This window comes from Lolium rigidum, chromosome 6 (genome assembly GCF_022539505.1).
Source record: "Lolium rigidum isolate FL_2022 chromosome 6, APGP_CSIRO_Lrig_0.1, whole genome shotgun sequence".
Taxonomy (NCBI): domain Eukaryota; kingdom Viridiplantae; phylum Streptophyta; class Magnoliopsida; order Poales; family Poaceae; genus Lolium; species Lolium rigidum.
This window is the reverse complement of record NC_061513.1, coordinates 218,102,037-218,126,623: the sequence shown is the minus strand read 5'-3', so window position 1 is coordinate 218,126,623 and position 24,587 is coordinate 218,102,037. Positions and strand designations below refer to the sequence as shown.

Sequence of the window (24,587 nt, the reverse complement as noted above, 5' to 3'; positions counted from 1 at the left end):
GCTAGGATCCGATCTTATTCAAACAAAAACAAAAATAAAAGCACACCGACGCTCCAAGTAAAGCACATATGATGTGACCGAATAAAAATATAGTTTCAATAGAAGAAACCTGATAAGTTGATGAAGAAGGGGATGCCTTGGGCATCCCCAAGCTTAGACGCTTGAGTATTCTTGAAATATGCAGGGATGAACCACGGGGGCATCCCCAAGCTTAGACTTTTCACTCTTCTTGATCATATATCATCCTCCTCTCTTGACCCTTGAAAACTTCCTTCACACCAAACTTCTCATAAACTTCATTAGAGGGGTTAGTACTCAAAAAAACTTGAATCCACCTTGGTTCTGTAGGGACACATTGCAAGAACTCAATAAAACATTAGCTACAGCTCTCCACGTGTAGAAAGCCTTGCTTAAAGTCCGCAAGAGACAATGCAAAAAAACAGAGACAGAATCTGCCAAAACAGAACAGCCAGTAAAGACAAATTTTAAACAGGTACTTCCGTTGCTCAAATCAGAAAACTCAAAACTAACTAAAGTTGTGTACATATCTGAGGAACACGCACGTAAATTGGAATAATTTTCTGAGTTACCTACAGAGAAAACAACCCATATTCGTGACAGATAGAAATCTGTTTCTGCGCAGAAATCCAAATCTAGTATCAACCTTCGATTAGAGGTTTCACTTGGCACAACAATGCAAAAAAATTAAGATAAGGAGAGGTTGCTACAGTAGTAACAACTTCCAAGACTCAAATACAAAATAAAAGTACTGTAGCAAAATAAGCACATGGGTTATCTCCCAAGAAGTTCTTTCTTTATAGCCATTAAGATGGGCTCAGCAGTTTTAATGATGCACTAGAGTTGAAGCAAAAGAGAGCATCAAGAAGCAAATTCAAAACACATTTAAGTCTAACCCACTTCCTATGCATAGGAATCTTGTACACAAATAAATTCATGAAGAACAAAGTGACAAGCACAAGAAGGTAAAACAAGAGTAACTTCAAAATTTTCAGCATATAGAGAGGTGTTTTAGCACCATGAAAATTTCTACAACCATATTTTCCTCTCTCATAATAATTTTCAGTAGCTTCATGAACAAACTCAACAATATAACTATCACATACATCATGCTTTTCATGATTCACAAACACATAATTTTTATCAAGCTCAAAAATAGTTGGATTAAAACTTTCAAACACACTTTTATCAATAATATAACAAGATGGTTGATCAATCTCAAGAGATATGGGAATCATAGATAATGTCAAGAACTCTCCAATCCCATTTTCATTAGTAGTACAATTAATAGTATCAAGTAACATAGGACCATCATCAAGAGCTTTATCATAAACATTTGCTACGCAAAATTCTTTAGTACCATGCATTTCGACATCAGGCACAAACAAAGCATTATCATAAGATTTATCAAAGTAGCATGGATTATCATAAATAACAAGTAGCATAATTATTCTCACAAGTTTTACTCATAGGGAATATTTCAAGAGAATCCACAGGATCATAACATTCAACCTCTTTCGGTAAGCATGGAGGACAATCAAATAGTGTAAGAGATAAAGAGTTACTCTCATTAGAAGGTTGGCATGGGTAGCTAATCCATTCTTCCTCCTTTTGTTCATCACTCTCCTCTTCGTTTTCATCCAATGAGCTTTCGTGTTCATCAATTTCCTCCTCTTTTTCATCCAATGAGCTTTCAGGTTCATCAATTTCTTCTTCCACAGGTCCCTGCAAATTGTGAGTACATTCTTGTGCATTAATGAGTCTCTCTTTATAATCAATGATATAAGGATTATCAGTGTAACTTTCATTGCAAAAATTAAGGATAGAAGAGACATAATCTTTAAGGTCCTTACAAACAACACAAGTTTCATAATTTTTAGCAATGAAGGATTCTATCTCAGAGGCTCCCATAAATATGACAAATTGTTCTACCTCTTCAAACCCAAAATGAATATAGCTATTCCAATTATAGTTCTTAATTAAAAATTCCTCACTAAAGCCACATTGAAATTTAAGATGTTTAGTGTCCTGTTGAGAGCAACAGTTTATATGATGGCGTTTAAGCAAGATTTTAGCAATTGCATTCAATTTTTCTATCACAGCACTCATCACTTTTCCCGCTCTTGATTCTCTATAATTATTATAATATTCTATAAGCTCCAAGTAGGTTATGGGTTCTCCCATAACAGTCAGTTTTTAATTTTTAGGTTTTTCAAATTTTTATGGATTTTTGGGTATATGAGAAAAGTAAAACAAGACAAAAAGAAACTAGACAAAAGTAAACTAAGCAAAATAGTACTAGACAGAAATAAACTAAGCACAAATAAACTAGATAAAAGTAAACTAAGCAAAACAAAATAAAGTAAAACAAAAACAGAAAGAGAGGTAGAGTGTACTCCCCAGGTGAACTTATGAGTAGAGCTATGCCTCCCCGGCAACGGCGCCAGAAAACAGTCTTGATGACCCCCAAGTATAGGGGATCGCGGCAGTCTTCGAGGGAAGTAAAACCCAAATTTATTGATTCGACACAAGGGGAGGTAAAGAATACTTATAAGCCTTAACAACTGAGTTGTCAATTCAGCTGCACCTGGAAAAGCACTAGTAACAGGGATGATGTGAAAGTAGCAGTGATATGAGAGCAGTAGTAACAGTAACACAGCAGCAGTAATAGCAATATGAGAGCAATAGCACCAGAAAATAGTTGATACTACTTCCAATGACATGTAGAACAAGTATATGATGATGAAAGATGGACCGGGGTTCCCAGCTATCTACACTAGTGGCAACTCTCCAATAACAAGTGTTGGGTGAGCAAATTACAGTTGGGCAATTGATAGGATTGAAATAGCATTAAGACAGAACATCAAGATCATTAATCATGTAGGCATGTTTTCCATACATAGTCATACGTGCTCGCAATGAGAAACTTGTACAACATCTTTTGTCCTACCAGCCGGTGGCAGCCGGGCCTCAAGGGAATCTACTGGATATTAAGGTACTCCTTTTAATAGAGCACCGGAGCAAAGCATTAACACTCCGTGAAAACATGTGATCCTCATATCTAAGCCTTCCCCTCCAGTTGTCCCAATTTCTGTCACTTTGGGGCCTTTGGTTCCGGACATAGACATGTGCATACAACTTGTAGATACAATCTAAGCAATAAGTACAGAGCTTAAATCTAAGATCATGCCGCTCGGGCCCTAGTGACAAGCATTAAGCATAACAAGATTGCAGCAACAATAACTTCATAAACTTTGTAGATAGACAATCATAACGTAACAATCCATCGGATCCCGACAAACACAACACCGATTACATCGGATGAATCTCAATCATGTAAGGCAGCTCATGAGATCATTGTATTGAAGTACATGGGGGAGAGAATACCAACTAGCTACAGCTAGAACCCGTAGTACATGGGGGAACTACTCACGGAGCATGATGGAGGCGATGGCGTTGATGGAGATGGCTTCCGGGGGCACTTCCCCGTCCCGGCAGGGTGCCGGAACAGAGACTTATGTCCCCCGAATTGGAGTTTCGTGATGGCGGCAGCGCCCCTGGAGTATTTCTGGAGTTTCGTCAATTGGTATCGAGTTTTTAGGTCGAAAGGGCTTATATAGGCGAAGAGGCGGCGCAGGAGGGGCAACAGGGTGCCCTCCCCATAGGCCGGTGCGGCCAGGGGCTGGCCCGCGCGGCCCTATGGTGTGGGGGCCGCAGGCCTCCCCTCTGACTCCCCTTCGGTGTCCTGGTCCGTCTCGGTGAATTATGATGTTTGGTCTTCGTTTCGTCGAATTCCGAGAATATTGCCCGAACGTGCCTTTCCGGAACCAAAAGCAGCAGAAAACAAGAACCGGCACCGTGGCATCTTGTTAATAGGTTAGTTCCGGAAAACGCATAAAATCATCATAAAGTGCAAGCAAAACATGTAAGCATTGTCATAAAACAAGCATGGAACATCAGAAATTATGGATACGTTGGAGACGTATCAAATGTCCAGAAGTGTTAAGAATGATTATGTCACCTCTGAATATATGAATAATGCACTGACCCTCTAATGAGTTTGTTTTGAGTTTGGTGTGGAGGAAGTTTTCAAGGGTCAAGAGAGGAGGATGATACAATATGATCAAGAAGAGTGAAAAGTCAAAGATTGGGGATGCCCCCGTGGTTCATCCCTGCATATTTTAAGAAGACCCAAGCATCTAAGCTTGGGGATGCCCAAGGCATCCCTTCTTCGTCGACAACTTATCAGGTCACCTCTAGTGAAACTATATTTTTATTCCGTCACATCTTATGTGCTTTACTTGGAGCGTCTGTTTGTTTTTATTTTTGTTTTTGTTTGAATAAAATCAGATCCTAGCATTCTTTGTTTGGGAGAGAGACACGCTCCGTCGTTTCGTATGAACACATATGTTCTTAGCTTCATCTTTAATGTTCATTGCGAAAGTTGGACTATTTCATTCATTGTTATATGGTTGGAAACGGAAAATGCCGCATGTGGTAAATGGTTTAATGTCTTGAATAATGTGATACTTGGCAATTGTTGTGCTCATATAGATCATGTTTAAGCTCTTGCATCATGTACCTTGTACTCATTAATGAAGAACTACATAGAGCTTGTTAAAATTTGGTTTGCATGATTGATCTCTAGAGTCTAGATATTTTCTGGTTAAGGTGTTTGAACAACAAGGAGACAATATAAAGTCTTATAATAGTTACAATATGTTCATATGTGAGCTTTGCTTGCACCTTTTATACTTGAGTTTGCTTCAAACAACCTTGCTAGCCTAGCCTTGTATTGAGAGGAATTCTTCTCGTGCATCCAAATCCTTGAGCAAAATACTATGCCATTTGTGTCCACCATACCTACCCACCACATGGTATTTCTCCGCCATTCCAAAGTACATTACTTGAGTGCTACCTTTAAAATTCTATTCTTTGCCTTTGCAATATATAGCTCATGGGACAAATAGCCTTAAAAACTATTGTGGTGAAGAATATGTACTTATGTGTCTTATTTCTTAATAAGTTGCTTGTTGAGCGGTAACCATGTTTCTGGGGACGCCATCAACCTTTATCTTTGTTGAATATCATGTGAGTTGCTATGCATGTTCGTCTTGTCTGAAGTAAGGGCGATTTTCATGATCAAATGATTTGAGTATGCATACTGTTAGAGAAGAACATTGGGCCGCTAACTAAAGCCATGATTCATGGTGGAAGTTTCAGTTTGGACAACTAATCCTCAATCTCTTATGAGAAAATTAACTGTTGTTGAATGCTTATGCATTAAAGAGGAGTCCATTATCTGTTGTCTATGTTGTCCCTGTATGGATGTCTAAGTTGAGAATAATCAAAAACGAGAAATCCAATGCGAGCTTTCTCCTTAGACCTTTGTACATGCGGCATAGAGGTACCCCTTTTTGTGACACTTGGTTGAAACATATGCTATGCAATGATAATCCGTGTTAATCCGAGCTAATTAGGACAAGGTGCGAGCACTATTGGTATACTATGCATGAGACTTGCAACTTATAAGATATCTTATACATAACACATATGCTTTATTACTACCGTTGACAAAATTGTTTCTTGTTTTCAAAATGAAAAGCTCTAGCACAAATATAGTAATCCATGCTTCCCTCTGCGAAGGGCCATTCTTTTACTTTATTGTTGAGTCAGTTTACCTATTCTTTCTATCCCAGAAGCAAACACTTGTGTCAACTATGTGCATTGATTCTTACATGTTTACCTATTGCACTTGTTATATTACTTTGTGTTGACAATTATCCATGAGATATACATGTTGAAGTTGAAAGCAACCGCTGAAACTTATATCTTCCTTTGTGTTGCTTCAATGCCTTTACTTTGAATTTATTGCTTTATGAGTAACTCTTATGCAAGTCTTATTGATGCTTGTCTTGAAAGTATTATTCATGAAAAGTCTTTGCTATATGATTCATTTGTTTACTCATTATCTTCAACATTGCTTCGAATCGCTGCATTCATCTCATATGCTTACAATAGTATCATCAAGATTATGATAGCATGTCACTTCAGAAATTATCTGTGTTATCGTTTACCTACTCGAGGGCGAGTAGGAACTAAGCTTGGGGATGCTTGATACGTCCCAAACGTATCTATAATTTCTTATGTTCCATGCTACTTTTATGATGATACTCACATGTTTTATACACATTATATGTCATTATTATGCATTTTCCGGCACTAACCTATTGACGAGATGCCGAAGAGCCAGTTGTTGTTTTCTGTTGTTTTTGGTTTCAGAAATCCTACAAAGGAAATATTCTCGGAATTGGACGAAATCAACGCCCAGGGTCCTATTTTTCCACGAAGCTTCCAGAAGACCGGAGAAGTAACGAAGTGGGGCCACGAGGTGGCCACACAACAGGGCGGCGCGATCCAAGCCCTGTCCGCGCCGGCCTGTTGTGTGGGCCCCTCGTGTGGCCCCCTGACCTACCCTTTCGCCTACTTAAAGCCTTCGTCGCGAAACCCCCAGTACCGAGAGCCACGATACGGAAAACCTTACTGAGACGCTGCCGCCGCCAATACCATCTCGGGGGATTCAGGAGATCGCCTTCGGCACCCTGCCGGAGAGGGGAATCATCTCCCGGAGGTCTCTTCATCGCCATGATCACCTCCGGATCGATGTGTGAGTAGTCCACCCCTGGACTATGGGTCCATAGTAGTAGCTAGATGGTTGTCTTCTCCTCATTGTGCTATCATGTTAGATCTTGTGAGCTGCCTATCATGATCAAGATCATCTATCTGTAATGCTACATGTTGTGTTTGTTGGGATCCAATGAATATTGAATACTATGTCAAGTTGATTATCAATCTATCATATATGTTATTTATGTTCTTGCATGCTCTCCGTTGCTAGTAGAGGCTCTGGCCAAGTTGATACTTGTGACTCTAAGAGGGAGTATTTATGCTCGATAGTGGGTTCATGCCTCCATTAAATCTGGGACAGTGACATAAAGTTCTAAGGTTGTGGATGTGATGTTGCTACTAGGGATAAAACATCGATGCTTTGTCTAAGGATATTTGTGTTGATTACATTACGCACCATACTTAATGCAATTGTCTGTTGTTTACAACTTAATACCGGAGGGGTTCGGATGATAACCTGAAGGTGAACTTTTTAGGCATAGATGCATGCTCGGATAGCGGTCTATGTACTTTGTCGTAATGCCCTGATTAAATCTCATAGTACTCATCATGATATATGTATGTGCATTGTTATGCCTTCTTTATTTGTCAATTGCCCAACCGTAATTTGTTCACCCAACATCTCGTTTATCTTATGGGACGGACACCACTAGTGAAATGTGGACCCCGGTCCTATTCTTTACACCCGAAATACAATCTATCGCAATTGTTCTTTATCGTTCTTCGCAAACAATCATCATCTTCCACACTATACATCTAATCCTTTGTTTACGAGCAAGCTCGGTGAGATTGACAACCTCACTCGTTACGTTGGGGCAAAGTATTGTGATTGTGTTGTGCAGGTTCCACGTTGGCGCCGGAATCCCCGGTGTTGCGCCGCACTACACTCCGCCGCCATCAACCTTCAACGTGCTTCTTGGCTCCTACTGGTTCGATAAACCTTGGTTTCTTACTGAGGGAAACTTGCTGTTGTACGCATCACACCTTCCACTTGGGGTTCCCAACGGGCGTGTGCTTTACGCGTCATCAAGCAGCTCGTCGAGATCAGAATCGTCAAAGCTCAACGAATCGGACAGATCGACGTCATTAATCTCGTCGGCCAAGCTCATCCTCGATTCGACCGGTGCGGCGGCGGGACCTGGAGCTGAGCGAGGAACCGCGGGACGCGGGGCAACCTATGCTAGCTCCGCTTCGTCGGGCTTCGCCGAATCGGGCGGTGCAGCGGTGGCGGCGGTGGAGTGTGCTGGCGGCGCGCGGGAGGAGGGAGAGACTGAGCGGTTGCGTGGGGTGGTGGAAAATTTAGCGTGCCCTAGATATGGATCCACGTTCGGTTCGCTCGTTTGACCCCTACAAATACAGGTCGAATTGGGTTTTTGTCTCGGCCTGAAAACTTTTTTCGGTTTTGGATCGTTTACGGTGACTGATCTGCGGTTTTTCGGCCCAAACCTGTAAACTAGCGGTTATTTTTTGGTTTTAGGTTTTTTACGGGCTCTGTTAGAGATGCTCTTAATTAGTATAAAACAGGTGGGATACGAGGGGTGTTTGGTACCTAGCATGATCCTCAGCCGACGAGGTGGAAACGAAAAATGCCCGTATTTGAATTCGTAGAGGGGTCTGCGTTGTGGCTACCACAGGTTTTAAAACACTCCCGGGGCAGGTCCAGGGAGAAACGGCTGAATCATCAGTTTTTCGAGGGGCAGGCATGAGCGCGACGAAAATAGAGAACATCGTGCAGAAGCTTGGCATGAGATGGTAGGAGAAGGCAAAATCCTTGCAGCATTGCGCGGAAAAGCCGAGGGTCACCTTCCGCTTTCGGTTACCTCCTTCATTAGCCCCCATCTAGAATCCCCATTTCCCTCTTTCGACACCGGAGGTGACGGGGACACAGATCTACCACTCTAGAGATTCCTTGTACTTTCGCATCGTACCCACATAGTTCTCTAGAGGAGCTTGTCTTCATGGTCACCGACACTGGACCCGTGTCACCGTGTGCAGGGAAGACATATACTGATCTCCTACTTCGCGACTCTGGCTCCTCTCCATCGGTTGTCGTGGCCGAAGTAAACAACATTATCCTACTCTATTGTCTGGCCTAGTGGTAGATCCATTTGATTAGGATGACCACATCCAACTTCTGCATCACACCACAACACGCATCACCGTCATTCAACCCTAGATCATGTTGTTGCACAAGAGAGTAGTCAAGCATGCTGCCTTTCCCCGTCTCACCTACAGTCCAATGTTAGCACGGGATCAGGAGAGGATGGCAAACATGAACTATATCAATAAATTTCAGGGATGTACATGCTAGCCAAATGCTTCGAATGGAAGAGACCCTTTCTATGCACTTTTCAAAACGTCGAGGGAGAGAGGAGTGCTTCAGGATAGCATCCGCACCTGTCTGGCAAAGCATGTAGCCACGTTTCTTCATGTTGTATGTCATAACCAGAGGTTTAGAGTGATCCATAGCACATTCGACGGTCAATGAAGAATATTTCTCGCTACTTCCAGCAGGTGTTATGATGAAGAGTGAACCTTAGAGTTGTGTCTGATCTTCACGAATTGACCCAATTCGAGGGATGAGATGTGGAGGGGGGAAGATGAACACGAAGAACAACGAACATAGACGCTCAACCCGATAAAATTCTAGTTTGCCATCTCTCGAGAGAAAGACACAACGTAGAACCCGGAGAAAAAGACTAATACATGATCAGTTGAGTCACACATGTAAATGACTGCAGTAGAATCACAAGTTTGAGAGAGTAATCATATAAGTGAAGCCTTGATACAACTCGATAGTTTGAACTAAAGAGAGATCCTTGATTCCCTAAGGGAAGAGGCATACATGTCGTGTTTATCTCCCTTCTATCCTCCAACGGACATCAGTCAAGGTGCTACTTATAGTGTTAGATGCACATGGGTACAATTGATATTAGCTGAAAGTAGTACACAATGTTGAATGTAGTCGCAGACATTATCGATCGTTCAATCGTCTTCGGGACGGTAGACCGGCAAGTGTGCAATGGTACTACCATTGTAGTCATGGCAGTGATATAGCTAGGTATCGGGCTAGTATCAGCCCTCGCGCGCGTGTAGTGGGAGCAGCACCCCACTAGTATCGGTATATGCATAGCGGCAGTGTCGTAGGAGGCCAAACGGTACGACCGGCCAATCTTTGACCTAGCTTGGCTAGTACGTGTCAGCTATATGCACGTGATGGTTGGCCTGCTCAGAGGCAACGTGGCCTTAATTGACTCTTGGCCGTGTTGCCTTCGTTGGCTCGTGGCTACCTTTCGCTGTACTACCATCCAGCCATAATGCTTCTCCTTCTTCCTCTTCTCGGTGATCTTGGCTTTCCCCCCTCATGTGTTCGTGCATTAGTAGAAAAACTCTTACCTGCAGCGCACCATACTGTGTTATCTATGCATTAAGCTCCGGTGTCGCGGTGTTGGCGACCTGATTCACCAATACAATAGGGACCACTGCATGTTGTAGTATGCAAGTCGTTGACATAACACATGTGAAAGTGCTTATTCAAAAATATTACATCACTTAGAGTGGTACAACAGAAACAATTGAGAGTCCATATGTCAAACACTTATTATTACAAGTCAAAAGTGTACAAACTCTTCAATGTCCTCATTGGTCTAGTGAGGATTGCATACAAACTCCAACTCAACTCTAAATAACTTAACAACTAGAGGAACTAATAAACTAAACATCTTAAGAGCTCACCATCTTATTGACGTAAGGTTCTAGGCTGCTCGGCTTAGCTACTAATACTTGAGACTAACTAATGCTCAGTCTCGATCTCCTCAACACAGTAGACGATGCTATAGTCTACGCCTTCAACTCCCCCGAACAGATCAGGCTCCTCGCAGATGGCCTCGTAGCTGCCTTCTGGTCATGGGCATGCACATACTTTGAACAATGGGTATTCAAAAATAAAAGAAAAAACACTACACAACAGTGACTTGTAGCATTCGATCACACGACCATCGGTGGAGCATACAGCTGCTCTAACCAGCCAAGCCTCCCCGTCCTTGTGTGCATAAAAGAATAGGTTTCTACATAAAGTAAACAAGCGCTGGCTATTTCATATAATTTGAAAATTTTGACAAAATTTTGGGTATTCACCTGCATACCCATGAATACACATGTGCCCGCCCATGCTTCTGGTGCGTCAGTGTAGTCTCCATCATCAGTTTTACAGTCTACCAAGGTTTTAGAATTAAAGGGGTGAGCACGAGCATACCAAGCAAGCTCAACTTAAAGAAAAAAGTGTCTGGTTCACTAGCTACGGCCGTTGATCAGGAAATCGCAGGCCAATGCACGTTTCGAAAACATTTCTTCAAAATATTTACTTTATTCTGAAAATTATGTCCGTCAGTCTTCGCTGGTTCACCAGAACTTCACCGAGTTCCTTTCATGCCACGCTCGTAGTTCCTTCCCAAAACAAGGGGTGACAAGCCACAATTCATTCCACTCTCCAAACGTGCATTACTTTACCTGTAAGCGATTATTATCTTTGTTACCATTAAGGGCGTACTTTCCCGTCCACACTTACTTGGTGTGAGGTCCATTATAATATCCAAGCCAACACTACTCGGAAAAGGCTTATAGCCACAATAACTTGCATGGCGCTAAATCGAAAGTATACCGTTGGTAACCCGAACAACCGACGGGCCAAAAAAAAGACGTAGCGGTAGCTCGTAAATCGGTCTCCGTGACGCGTGCCGCTGACACGCAAAATAAAAATATGTCATCGATTCTTCCTTCGGGGTCTAACGTAGGGGCTGAAAAAAGCGGTGATAGTGGACTATTGACTGGCGTCACGGGTGTACGACGAAGTAGTGACACATAAGCAAAAATGGTTTGTCGCTTGTTTTTCTCAGATACTAGTGACAAAATTATTTCCTAAATTGTCACTGGTCATATATAGAATGATGATCGATGAGCTTATATAATGATGTGTCATTTCATTCACATGGTTATTCATGACGTTAGTGTTGGATATAGTGCCCTAGAGGCAAATATTATATATCAATAGTTCATAATAGTTTTGTGCCATGTTATAACTGTATGAATCGGAAACATTGATACACATGTGGTATCATAAACAAACCAGGGTCCCTAGTGAGCATTCGCAAACTAGTTCATTAAGGTCAATCGATGATCGAGGTTTCCCGGTTATGGACACACACGCCATTGACAATGGAGTTTTGAGTGAATGATATGATGGATATTCCCAATATATAAGTATTGTAACACGATTAAGGTCATATCAAGTTCAACGTTACGATGTTTATGAAAGTGTAGTAACCTAATCCTTAGACCGTGAGATCATATCTAATCACTGTCACCGGAGGCTGCTTTGTCTGCATCAACCGTCACACCGTAACAGGGTGATCATAAAAGCGTGGTTGGATATTCCAATGGGATGGGTTGATGCGTATGAGTCAAGAGCGGGCTTTGTTCATCCGCGAAGCGGGAAGATACTAATGGGCCCACTCGGTGATATTATATCCAAGTTGCAACACTTGACTAGGTCATGAGGATAGAATCGAACGTAACGAGTTGAATAGACTTGTCGGTAACAACATCGAACTAGGTATCATGATACCGATGATCAAATCTCAGAAAAGTGTCGGTATCAAAGTAACAAAGGGAATGAGACACGACGTAATGGTTCAAACTATGATCACCTCTTCGTAAAATTCATAGGGATTGTTATTGTTCTCCAGAACACCCTAGCGATCATTGATTAGAGAGAGATGTGTCGATCATGTATGTCTTATTCTCGAACGTTAGGGAAACACACTTAAGGGTTCAACGAAACTTAAGATTGTTTTGAATTCATTGGAAACACTGGAGAAGAGAGAAGAGGGAACTGGAAAGGGTTCCGGGAGAATCCGAAGGATGTTCCGAGTGATACGAGAGGTGTCTCGAATCATCGGGAATTAAATAATATGTATTATATATAACTAAGTGAATTAATATTTAATTATGTATTTATTTAATTAATAAAGGTGCAACCCACCTTAATGGGCCCCTCCAGGAGCGGATCCTATTAAAGAGTCGGCCAACCCCTCACATGGGGTTGTGGGGGGGGGGCGGCTAGGGCTTTTGGGCTGGGTGCGCATGGGCCCTTGTGGCCCAGCCAACCACCCATTAGGTTTTGGGGCGCCACCATTTGCCCCTCCCCTCCTCCTATATAAGGTGAAGGCATTGGAGGAGGAGGACACACAATTTCCCACGGGGAAAATGGAGAGCTCCTTTGGGTGCCTCCTCCCCTCTATCTCTAGTTCTCTCTCCACCCGTGGTTCCTCGAAGAGTTGCGCACATAGGGAGTAATCCACCTGGTACGCAGGAGCGCTACCGGGATTCGTTACCAGAAGATCTTCTTCCACAACCTTAGCTGGATTTGAGGCCAGGAGCGTCGTTGAACATCGTACGTGTGCGAAACTACGAGGTGCTGCACTTGCGGGACTCATGGTGGTACATGAGGACTTCTACATAACCCCGAGATCGGCGACGAAGTAAGACTACATCGACCATGTTCTAGCGGAATGTTAACCGCTTTCGGTCTACGAGGGTACGTCACCGAAACTGTCTCTGTTACTGCATTACTCCTAGATAGATCTGGACAACCGGGTTGCGTTAGTTAGAATTTTTGTTTCCTTCTACGAACTTCCAACAGTTCGTATTATCTACTTCGTCAAATAGACATGATCTATAATTGAAGGGCGGTAAACGAACATACGTCGCTGGTAGTTTTAATGTTTATAATATCGACTTTGTCAAACAGGTAGGATCTATAATTGATAGGCGATAAACGAACATATGCCATTGCTAGTTTTGGTGGGTAAATTCCATTTATCAATGTGATGTGTGTATATGAAAAAGCATTTCTCCGTGGAGCGCAATAATATAAATCAGATGAGAGTAAAATAATTTAAATACACTCTAGTACAATGTGGTAACACAACACCAGCTTTGTATATCATATAGATAGATGACATACAAAGATCCATCACATTTTTTTTTGCATCATACACAAAAATAAACACACATAATTCTCTTCACTATTGCATCAACAACCAGAACAAACATACATCAGAGTCTGTCTTGTGCTTCTTCAAATGAACGGCCTTGCCTTCGTTAATTTCCCCTCGTATGACACCCATGAAATGTTCTTCAGTACATAACGACGGCTTTGTGTTATGCCCTAGTATTGGGTTTCTTAGTTTTATCAATGGAAATGTGTTCGGTGTCCTTCAGAACGCTTGTGTAAGACGAATCTTCATTTCAGGGACCGCATGGGCATCGATAGCCTAGCCTATACACCTTGGTGGTGTATACTCGCTTTAGCTTATCGAGTGATCTTTAGTAATATTCTAACTCTTCATCACTATCAAAAGTGTGGTAAAAATCACTCTGCATGTAAAAGAAACCATATGATAAAATTGCAATACCAGTGCCAGTCAAAATAATAAAAAATTAATTATGTATATTGTGTTAAATCTTGGACTACACAACAATCTAAAGAAAACATTCCTAAGGAAACATGAAACACCATCCACGACCTCTGAATCCTGGTGATAATATCTTCTCTTAAAGGCGCCACATCGTCCGTACGAATGATTGTACTACAGCCCCTAATGATTTACCATGGAGCTCCTAGTATTAATGGGCTTAATTAGTCCAACTTGAAATCAGGAATATTTGTTGAATGTTTTTCTTTTTGATTCTTGAACTATGTGTAGAATTTGAAATCTTGTGACTTTGTAGATATTTATATTTGTTGTATATCCGTGCAAAAATGTTTTCGGAAACAACTTGCATACATTCCCCAAATTACACGGCCTCGCTCTCTAGTCTCTGCTCTGCCGATGTACTTAGCCGTTAACCTCCCGAAAGCCCCCAAACCCAATCGATATTTCAAACCCTGCCGGTGGGTTGCATTGCCGACGGCGGCACCAACGCGGCCGCGCCGCAGCATCGCCCCTCACGCCGAGGCAGCCCACGCGGCGGTGCTGCCACAATCCCAGCCGGCGTCGACTCGACGGTCCAAGATTCCAGGCTCTTCTCCACATCGAGATCCCAAGCCCTAACCCCAAATCTTGCAATCCCCCCTCCACCTCAAGCCCCCCCTCACCCCCAAACTCGCAGATGGCGCCGGGGGTGCCGAAGCAGCTCGGGGTGCGCCTCCCCGAGAACGAGGAGGTTGCGCGTCTCCTCCTGGAGAAGCACCGCTCGATGCTGGAAAAGGGCCTCACGGACAACCTGAGCCTCACGCTCTCCACCGCCTACCGCAACGTCTGCGGCGCCAAGGAGCACATCCGGACCCTCAAGGATCTGTTAAAGATCAAGTACACATCTTTCCCTACCTCTCTGCTGTTTCTTTGATTTTCGTTCTTGGGGGTAAAGGTCGCATCAAGGCTAGGGTTTTGGCCGATTTAGCTTTGCTTTGGGTGGCGGAAAATCAGGTTTATTTTGGCCGATTGCTTTAAGACGCATGGATCACTTTGTAATTCTTGTGTGCAGATCTCCCCTACGGTTTGCTGGTAAAAAAATAAATAATTGTGTGCAGATAGTTTGGCTGCGTTCAACATCAAAGATTTAAATTTGGTTTGGTGAAAACTATTTAACCAGAGAGATTTGAGGCGTGGTGAACTTACCTGATCATCCATGAGCTCACCATGACATCAATCTTGGTTTCCATATGTTATTGCACTCTGTTGTAAAGCAATGGATTGCTGCAATATGTGTGAAAAAACTGATACTCATAAAAACAGATGAAAGAAAACATATAACCAGAGCAAACCAGAAATGCCCTACAATCTGATGCACTCTCTTCCCCTGCCCTGTCAAAAACTTCACTGCAACCAGTAGAAAACTTCATGTGGGCATCCACAGAAGTCTGGAGCTTTTGATATCTGCAATTCAGGTCAAGTGTCCATCCAGTGACATGGAAATATCATACTTCCTCCATCCCAAAATATAAGGCATATAAAAGTTCAGTCAAAAGTCAAAATCTTCCAAGTTTGGCCAAGTTTATACAAAAAAATATGAACATCTAGAATACTAAATCAAAATATTAATAGAGTCACCACAAAGTATATTTTCTCAATATGTCTACTCAATATTATAGATGTTGATATTTTTCCGTAAATATTTGGTCAAACTTAGTAGGCTTTGACTTTTGACGAAACTTATACGCCTATTTGGAACGGCAGAAGTAATGTTAATGGGATCAGATATATCAGTTGAGAGGGTAGTGGTATGGCAAATGACCATTACAGGCTTATGGCAGAACAGTTCTCCTGAATCTAAGATATGGTCCTCTGTGTGTTAGGTCATATATACTACTCCCTTCGATCCATAATAGTGTCGGTGGTTAAGTGTATTAGGTCATATATACTACTCCCCGATGATTCATAATAAGTGTCGTGGTTTAGTACAATTTTATATTAAAGTTATACTAAATCACCAACACTTATCATGGAGTGGAGGGAGTAGATAAGTTGGATGTTATCTAGCTGGATAGGTTAATATATACACTGCACTCTGGGTTGCAGTTCAAATTTCTATTTGCTTATAAGTAGTCAACCAGACAACTTCTGTAACAATATGACTTTAGTTTGGGTTCATGTGGATAGTTTGCACCTTGCTTTGTGAGTTGAATTGAGAGGTGCGCATGCCTGGATTTTCACTACTACGTCTCTGTTTGTGCTGTGGATTGATTTCGTAAAATTTACGCTATCTTATTTAATTTAATCACAACCTTCTTACTCTTTTCTACCTATAAAGTTTACCATTGCAAAATCCACCTTTTTTATTGATTTCAGAATTTGCAAAAATTATGCATCTCGTTCCTCTGTTCCTCATTTATAACCTTTCTTATTGTTTTCAGGGGTGTTGGGCGTTGGGTCATCCGTCTCGTCAAAGAGTCCTTTCCAGAGTCCACTCCAGATTTATCCCCTCCAAAAATTAAAGCGAAGAGTAAAAAGGGTAACTATTTTTATGCTTGGCTTCTTCTTTTCTTTTTTACAGCATTTTTTGTCTCAGGGATGGACAACGGATTTCGTCTATTCAATCTTACAGATCACTGTTTGTTTCTGCAGGGAAGAAAACAAAAAGATCAGAGCATAGTCCTGATTTTGTTTGCAGCAGTTCTGCTAATATGGCATCCCAAGAACTGATACAGTTGACGAGTCAAGAGCAGATCAGTTGCAGTTCTGAAGTTCAAAACACCGTATGGCCTACCTTTGACTGACATTGTTTGTGCAGTTTCCAAATTTTTTTGTAATGACAAGGATACCATTGAATGTATACAAAGGAAATGCCAGGTTCTTTTAGATGCTTAGATATTAAAAAGAATGCAATTGTTCTATTTCCTTATCATATTCTGTTGATGAAAATTTTCAGCTCTATGTTCAGTCTCAAATCATACTATTTCAATTTCCTGCCTTCTGGTTTCACATAAAAATAAGCGGTTTAATATTTAGGCTTAAACTTTTAAGCAGAGTAAGAGTCTACTAACTTGGCTTTTTGTGCAAACTTTTAAGCGTTTGATATATCATCTATCACTCACATACCCCAATCAGATTTTGGTGCCTCGCCAATCACGTACCGTTTAATAATGTGACACGACTTGGAGAGACCTTAACTTCACTTCAGTACTTTAGTCCCTTTTGTCCAGCTATTTTTTGAACTCCATTTAAGTTTCTCCAAACTATTAAGCTTCGTCAACTCTCTATCTACTTTATTGTTAATGTAGCAATATCCACTCATTAAAATATGTGATTGAAGCGTTACTTGTACTTTCAGTTTACCCTTTACTAATAGTTGATTATCTTTCACCTGCTTACTAGTTTTAGATGCAAACCTGAATTATGATCTACGTTCTAGTTTCTGTTTTCTCATCATGCTAGGTGCTGGATTGTTTATTGCTAATTCATTGTTCTCTTGTTCTACTAGAGTAACTCCTCTGGAAATATCATTCTTAGCGATTCAGATTCTGATGAACCATATAAAGGGAACAATCCTGTGATAGGTACTGATTGTTCATTCTGCATAAATTCTCAAACAGCCTTTGTCTATGTTTTTTCTGCTGTTCTAGAATTAATCCTGACTACTCTACTGTTTGTTCTGAAAATTTTATTGAAAAGAGGGATCATCCAAAACGGAAAGCACACAGTTCTGGTTCCCTTGATAATCATTATGCCGTCAATTCAGATCATGTATATAGCTAAACAAAAGTAATATAACTCTATTAATTTCTATCTTTTTGTAGGCAATGGACTGACTTCTAATTTCGGAGCGTCAGATTGTTCAGTTTCTATTCCACCTCTTTCATCTCAAGGAACATCTGAGCTGCAACCTTCTAGCACACCTGTAAAATTAACTTATTTTTTGGAGAAAACTCTGTATTGTACATTGTTTATTCTTAAAAGAGATCTTATTGCTTTATTTCTTTTCCAGTACCAGGGTTCTGCTGAATTCAGTAGTCTAGACAAGGATACGGATGGTCTGAGCAATTCTATACTAGCTATGCCTCCTCGTCTATGCAACGAAAAATTTCTCGAAGCTTATGAAGTGGTGTTGGTATTGGATGACCGTGAAACTTTCGGGTTCGTATGAATATATCCTACTCACTCAAGAATTATTGTATCTTATTCTGCAGTTATATCTGAACATTAAGTGGGATTATAAGCTTGTCTTACCGTGTATGCTACTCAAAATTGTATGGCCTTTGCTGCACTTTATGTGAATTTATTCAAACACATACAACATTAAAGGTTAATTTACACAATAACTATAGCTACCTTGATGCAAGTTTTTAAATTTTGAATGATGTGATTGCCCTCTGTTTTTTCGGGGTGCTCTAATATGCTAATTTGAGCATTTGCAGCATCCACCTTTGTTCTTTCTTAAATGAGTTGCAAGATGAGCAATGTCATTCTGTTCCTTAGATCTAACTTTTGTTTCTATTGAAAGAAGATAATAGTTATCACATGCTTTCTGCTGGTATTTTCCCGAATTTGATGACAATTTGACTTCATAGTTTCTTAGTTGCATTTTGTTTCTATCCTTCAAGTTTTATGTGTCATATTTTATATACATATTCAGTTTATAATTCAAGAAAATAAATTTATTACTTCCAAAGAATTGAACCGGTGCCTTTTTCTCTAGAAGTACTTCCATTTTTATTGCAGGACTACATATTGGCTTCCTAGTTTTCATGAATAGTTATAAGCTACTATGTGGCTTGGCTACACATGGAATTGCATACCTGATTTTGCATGCATTGCCATTTGCTTGTAGCTTATCCACCCACCACACTGATTATATCGTCTTCTGTTTAATTGCATTTATGGATTTAGTTCTCATGATTGTTACATTTTTGTGTAGGTACCATGGCATGAGAGTTGTTAGTAACATCCATTCAAAGTTTCGTGTACCTGTTGAGGTTGGTCAGATTCAGACTTACATGGACTTGCCTTACTAACAGTCTTCTCACTCCTAGCATTCAGATCATTGTTCTAGTTTGGGCATTATCTTCGACTGTTTGTACACATCTCAGATCATTAAATGCTGCTGCTACATATGATTGACACTGCATCAGCATGACTCTAAAGTATAAATCGAATCCATGATGATGTGATTTGACATATTACATTATGCTGCTCTGCCAATTAGATAACTCTCGAAAAGATTAGCGTACTCTTTTGTTATATGAGCAAGAACAGGGCATCTGATTTGCAAAATGTAAAGCACCAAACTGATTCTTCTTCTATCCCATAGCTAATGCACAAATGCTATTTGGATGGGTGGCCCATATGCTGAATTCGAATTGCATGTAAATTACTATGAGCACAGAGTTGGCAGAGTTGATTATTCAAACATATCATCACTTGGGCAGTTTCTCTGCTGAAATGAAGAATATATGATTTCCAGCAACTTTGGCCATTTTTGCCAGACTTGATTAGACCTTTTATTTACAAGTTCATCATATTTCAGAAATTTATTACAATGGAAAGTGGGAAACTTGTGTTAAGAGTACCACTTTGCAGATCATGTGATTATGTGAAATTGTGAATGCACCAAATGACATTTCATTTGTGAGGATAGGGATATCTGATATATTCCGGTACTGCTGGAGTGCTTGGCTTGTGGTCTGTACCCCCATTGTCCTGATGCCTTCTGCCTGCACCCTGCAGTGTTTGATTACCTGTGTTCAATGGAGTATCACATGTCGAATTATTGCCTCGTATCAAATTGGACACAATCTCCATCTTGTCAGATTGTGCTTATGTACTTTACACGTTCATAATCTGTTGGGTAGTACAACTGTACAATTTTAATGAATATGCTCTCTTTGTCTTAACATAAAAAAGTTGATGAGACATGGACCTTTTCTTCCTTGATAGAATTTATGCATAGTTTGAACTATTTGTGTTGTCTGCTAACGAATGTGGTGTTGATCGTTCTGTTTGAATCATGTCATCCAGATAAAACGCTTGCCTGTTGGAGATGGTATTTGGATTGCTCGTCATAGAAGATCTCGCACAGAGTATGTTCTTGATTTTATTGTTGAAAGGAAAGGTGTCACAGACTTAGTTAGCTCAATTAGAGACAGCAGGTACAAAGATCAGAAATTAAGGCTAAAGGTACCTTCTGAACTAATGTTGACTTTCGTTATATATCTTTTACTTTCAAGCTAACTTCCTATGCTCTGATATTTACAATTTGTGTCTGTTGAAGCAATAGGAATCCTGCAATGCCTAGCACTATCTTTTTATGCTTAAATCATTAGTTTGTCTGATAGCAGAGTCGTGGAGGCTTCTATAATACGACTCATGGTTGAATACTTGAATGTAACTTGCGGTGGATGTTGAAGTACCTGCAGAGTCTAATGTTTGTTTTATATGCTCTTTTATTCTATCCTACAGTTGACATCGAATTGTGTTAAGAAATGCTGAATAAGACAAGGAGTGTTTTACTTCAAGAAGTTGTGTCTTTGACCCGTCGTGTGTGTCCATATGCTTTACCAATAGAATGTCGCTAGAGTCTAGCCGTAGGAGTAATAAATTTCATAAAGTACACATATTTCAGAGTATTTAAAAAAGTTCGTGTTTCACATAACTGTACATACTATGCCGTAATGTTTCAGTAAACCTCACATCCATATCATATCAATTCATGTTGTAGTTCTGTGAAATGCGAACTAAGATGTGTAGTTTTCTGATAGTTATACTAAAACATCTGTAGCTCATAAATTTACTTTCGTTTACTTCTACTTGTTTTTATTCTGAATTGAGTGGCATAATTAAGCAAACCCTCTTGGGCAATGAGATGATGAAGGACATGGGTAAAAAACTTGAGCAGCCCCTGATTTTTTTCCCCAGGAATTGTGTTCTTTGTTCATGTTTATAGTTTCACAGGAAGAGAACTTCGTGGCTTAGTAACTTTCGGTAGCAGATTTTATCTATTTAGCAACAATATCAAATGATGCTTCCGTTTCTTGTACCTTGCAGAAATGTGGGCTAAGGAAGCTGATATATCTGGTTGAAGGTGATCCAAACGCTTCACATGCATCAGAGAGCGTCAAAACAGCGTATGCATACTACTCATATCACCGTTAGATGCTGCCACTGATTAGTGATCATGTTATATCCCTGCATAGACCTTGTCTTGTTTAACATTTTACTGCTTCCCACCTTGATAATGTGATACATCTAGAATGGCCAGTTGTTGAATTTGATATCTATGGTAATCAGTTGTATACCCTTTTGACTGTTACATGCCTTTAATTTGCAGGTGCTTGACCACTGAGATTCTTGAAGGATTTGATGTTCAGAGAACCACTGGGTATCCTGATACTGAGAAGACATACGGCCACCTCACACTTTCGATCATTGATTACTATAGCACGCATTTCTCAAGCAGAGCAAACACTTCTCGAGTTTGCTTAACCTATGACGAGTTTGTCAAGAAGTGCTCTGACCCCAAGAAGCTAACTGTGAGCGACATATTCGCCCTTCAACTCATGCAGGTAATTGGAAAAAAAAAACATCACCTTCACCATGGCGATACTGCGATTTCATTTCATGGAGTTTTTTGCTGCACAAGAGTCATTCCATCAATTTATTGTGCAATGCAGGTACCACAGGTGACGGAAGAAACTGCGCTCGCTGTAACAGAGCTCTACCCAACTCTTTTATCGCTTGCTCGGGCATACTCCATGCTTGTCAGTCCCCCTTCCCCCTTTCAGTTTTAGTCTGCTGTGCTTGCCGATCAAATTAATGATGTGCTGCGTCTATCATTAAACGTCATGTGAACTAAATCTTATTCATGTAAATGTTTATCAGGATGGCAATACCCGTGAACAAGAGCAGATGTTGAACAAGAAGAGCAAGATGGTAAACACAGGGGCCAGCAGAAATATCTTCAAGCTTGTCTGGAGTGAAGGGTGAAATCTTCCTAACTGCCTGGTTCCTGGCTTAACATGTTCCTTCAACCGGCCTTCTGTCACCATCTCGATGATTTTGGCGCCACCTCTTGTGATGAAGCTCCATCGGTTCTTGGAGACAACGTCGCAGAACCTTCCTGTTCTGAAGGCAGAAAAGCAGGGTCCCTTTTATTGCGCCAAGGGCCAAGTGCCCTAGTGCCATGCACCAGGGTGTGTAATCACCTGAAAACCTCCCAAGCAGGTGGTTGCTTTGCTCTGTTGTATTGTATAGTCTTGTAGAATTGCAGGCCGTGCTGTGAGGTGGCTCTGTGTTTCATATGAAGTTATCATGTAGTACTTAGCTGCTTGGACTACGCCTTCTCTCATGTTATTTCGAACCTGTTTGTACTTTTCGACTGAATGACAAGTTAATTTGAAAAGCTGGGGTAATCCCATCTGCTTTTGTAATCCGTTTCTGTTGGCTGAGGCCTAGGTTCTGAAACTCTTGGACATGCTTTTGCGTGATGTTCCAGACCTGCTTTGCCAGGTTTAGTTGATTATCAATGGAACTGGGGATGGGAGATCCTTGTTGATCTAAAATGAAAATACATGTCATATTAGTTGTCGCAAATTTGCGATAATCCTATGTTCGCTGTTAATTTTCGGGGTCTAAGAACATCTCCAACCGCGTCCTCCAAAGGTTTTTGGGACGCGCTGGACATTTTTTCGTTCCCAACCGCGTGCAAAAAATGACTCCTTCCGTCCGGCGCAGCTCAATACGGTGTCCGGCGTCCTGAGCCCATCCCCGGTCCATAGGGGACGCTCCGGGCACACCGAACAGAGCGAGTAGTGAGACGGGCTCCCACCTGTCGGCGACCACATCCAGAACGGTTGGTTCCCGCCTTTTATTTCTCGTCGCACCTCCCCTCCCGCGCCTCCCACCCTTCCACCGCCGCTCGATTTGCCGGCCGTCTTGACGACAAATCTCTTCTGAGTCGGGCACTGTCGTGGCGGATGGCTCCCTCGCCGGCCTTTTCGCCGCCGCCGCCGCCGCTTCGCTAACGCGTCCCAAAACGCGTCGGCAAATCCGCCCCACCTCCGCGCACAGAAGGTGTTCGACGCCTTGTTAGGTAGGCGCGATAGGTCGCTGTTCGTCGCCTCCTCTGCCGCGGCTGAATTTTAACAATTTATTTTGCTTCAGACATGGATAGGGACGATGAGATGATTGTCCAACTGTTGGAGGAAGAGCAAGCCTTTGGCGACGACATTCTGGAGCATTTGTCGATCATCGTCTCTCTCCAGAACATGCCTGACGCCGAGGCGGAGAAGCGGAAGAGGCCACGCCGCAGAGGCTCAAAGGCGGGAAGAAAGAAGTCGAATCCCCGACAGAGGATGGGGGGTCATACCATGCTGCACAACGACTACTTCGCAGATGACACAACACATGCCGATAATTTTCGGCACCGGTATAGGATGAGCAAGGGTTTGTTCATGAATATCCTCCACGACGTTTGAGAGTTCGACCCCTACTTCAAGCTGAAGCACGACGTTGTAGGCATTGCCGGGTTCTCGTCGATTCAGAAGTGCACTGCCGCCATGAGGATGCTTGCATACGGAGCACCTGCCGATACACAGGACGACTACCTTCGCATGAGTGAGTCTACTGTCAATCTGTCATTGAGTGCATGTACAAGTACAAATTTTGCCGAGCTGTGGTGGGAAAGTTTGATAAATACTACTTGAGAGGGTCAACTGGATAAGAGACTGCAAGGATCATGGCACAAAATGATGCGATAGGATTCCCTAGGATGCTTGGAAGCATCAATTACATGCACTGGCCATGAAAGAACTGCTCGTTTGCTTGGCAAGATATATACAAATGGCGTCATTGATATTGCATTGTGGTGCTTGAAGCTGTGGTAGATTATGATATATGGATTTAGCATTCTTTCTTTGGCATGGCGGGATCACACAATGACATCAACGTGTTGCAGCGGTCTCCGGTGTTCAACAAACTAGTGGAAGGCCATGCTCCACCATGAAACTATGAGATCAATGACCACCAATATATACCAAAGGCTATTATCTAGCCGATGGTATATATCCAAAATGGGCGACTTTTGTTAAAACAATCCCGGCTCCATCAGGTCAGAAGAATTGCCACTTTGCTTTGCGACAAAAGGCTTGCAGGAAGGATGTCGAGCCGGCATTTGATGTGCTTCAAGCTTAATTTGCTATTCTCCGGTACCCTGCTCTAAGCTGGTTTCACGATCAAATATGGGAGGTGATGCATGCTTGTGTGATCATGCATAACATGATCATCGAGGATGACCGCAAGAATCAGACCAAGAGACATGTTGGTCCCTATGAGTGGTAGGGTCCTCTTGCGGAGGTTGATCATGAGGTGCCTGCAGATTTTGCTGAT

At 41.6% G+C, this 24,587-nt stretch overlaps 1 protein-coding gene across 2 annotated transcripts; it reads left to right on the top strand.

Annotated features, from left to right (window-relative positions):
* Positions 1–14,770: 14,770 nt before the first annotated feature.
* On the top strand, positions 14,771–22,614 carry LOC124661552 (crossover junction endonuclease MUS81-like). 2 transcript variants are annotated; one of them, XM_047199415.1, is made up of 12 exons: positions 14,771–15,077; positions 16,622–16,719; positions 16,833–16,963; positions 17,689–17,764; positions 18,005–18,105; positions 18,199–18,341; positions 19,123–19,180; positions 20,223–20,381; positions 21,249–21,328; positions 21,532–21,766; positions 21,875–21,961; positions 22,083–22,614. In XM_047199415.1, exons 1-12 carry the CDS (start codon positions 14,878–14,880, stop codon positions 22,185–22,187), a joined length of 1,473 nt encoding a protein of 490 aa, XP_047055371.1. In that variant the 5' UTR covers positions 14,771–14,877; the 3' UTR covers positions 22,188–22,614. The 2 variants fall into 2 exon arrangements, with proteins under 2 accessions (XP_047055371.1, XP_047055370.1); XM_047199414.1 differs by having other exon boundaries at positions 14,773–15,077; positions 18,193–18,341.
* Positions 22,615–24,587: the final 1,973 nt, after the last annotated feature.

Coding starts and splice junctions, on each gene's coding strand:
- LOC124661552 (XM_047199414.1), top strand. CDS start 14,878: ATGGCGCCGGGGGTGCCGAAGCAGCTCGGGGTGCGCCTCCCCGAGAAC. Junction 18,342..19,122: donor GATGACCGTGAAACTTTCGG/GTTCGTATGAAT, acceptor ATTTTTGTGTAG/GTACCATGGCATGAGAGTTG. Junction 21,767..21,874: donor TCGCCCTTCAACTCATGCAG/GTAATTGGAAAA, acceptor TGTGCAATGCAG/GTACCACAGGTGACGGAAGA.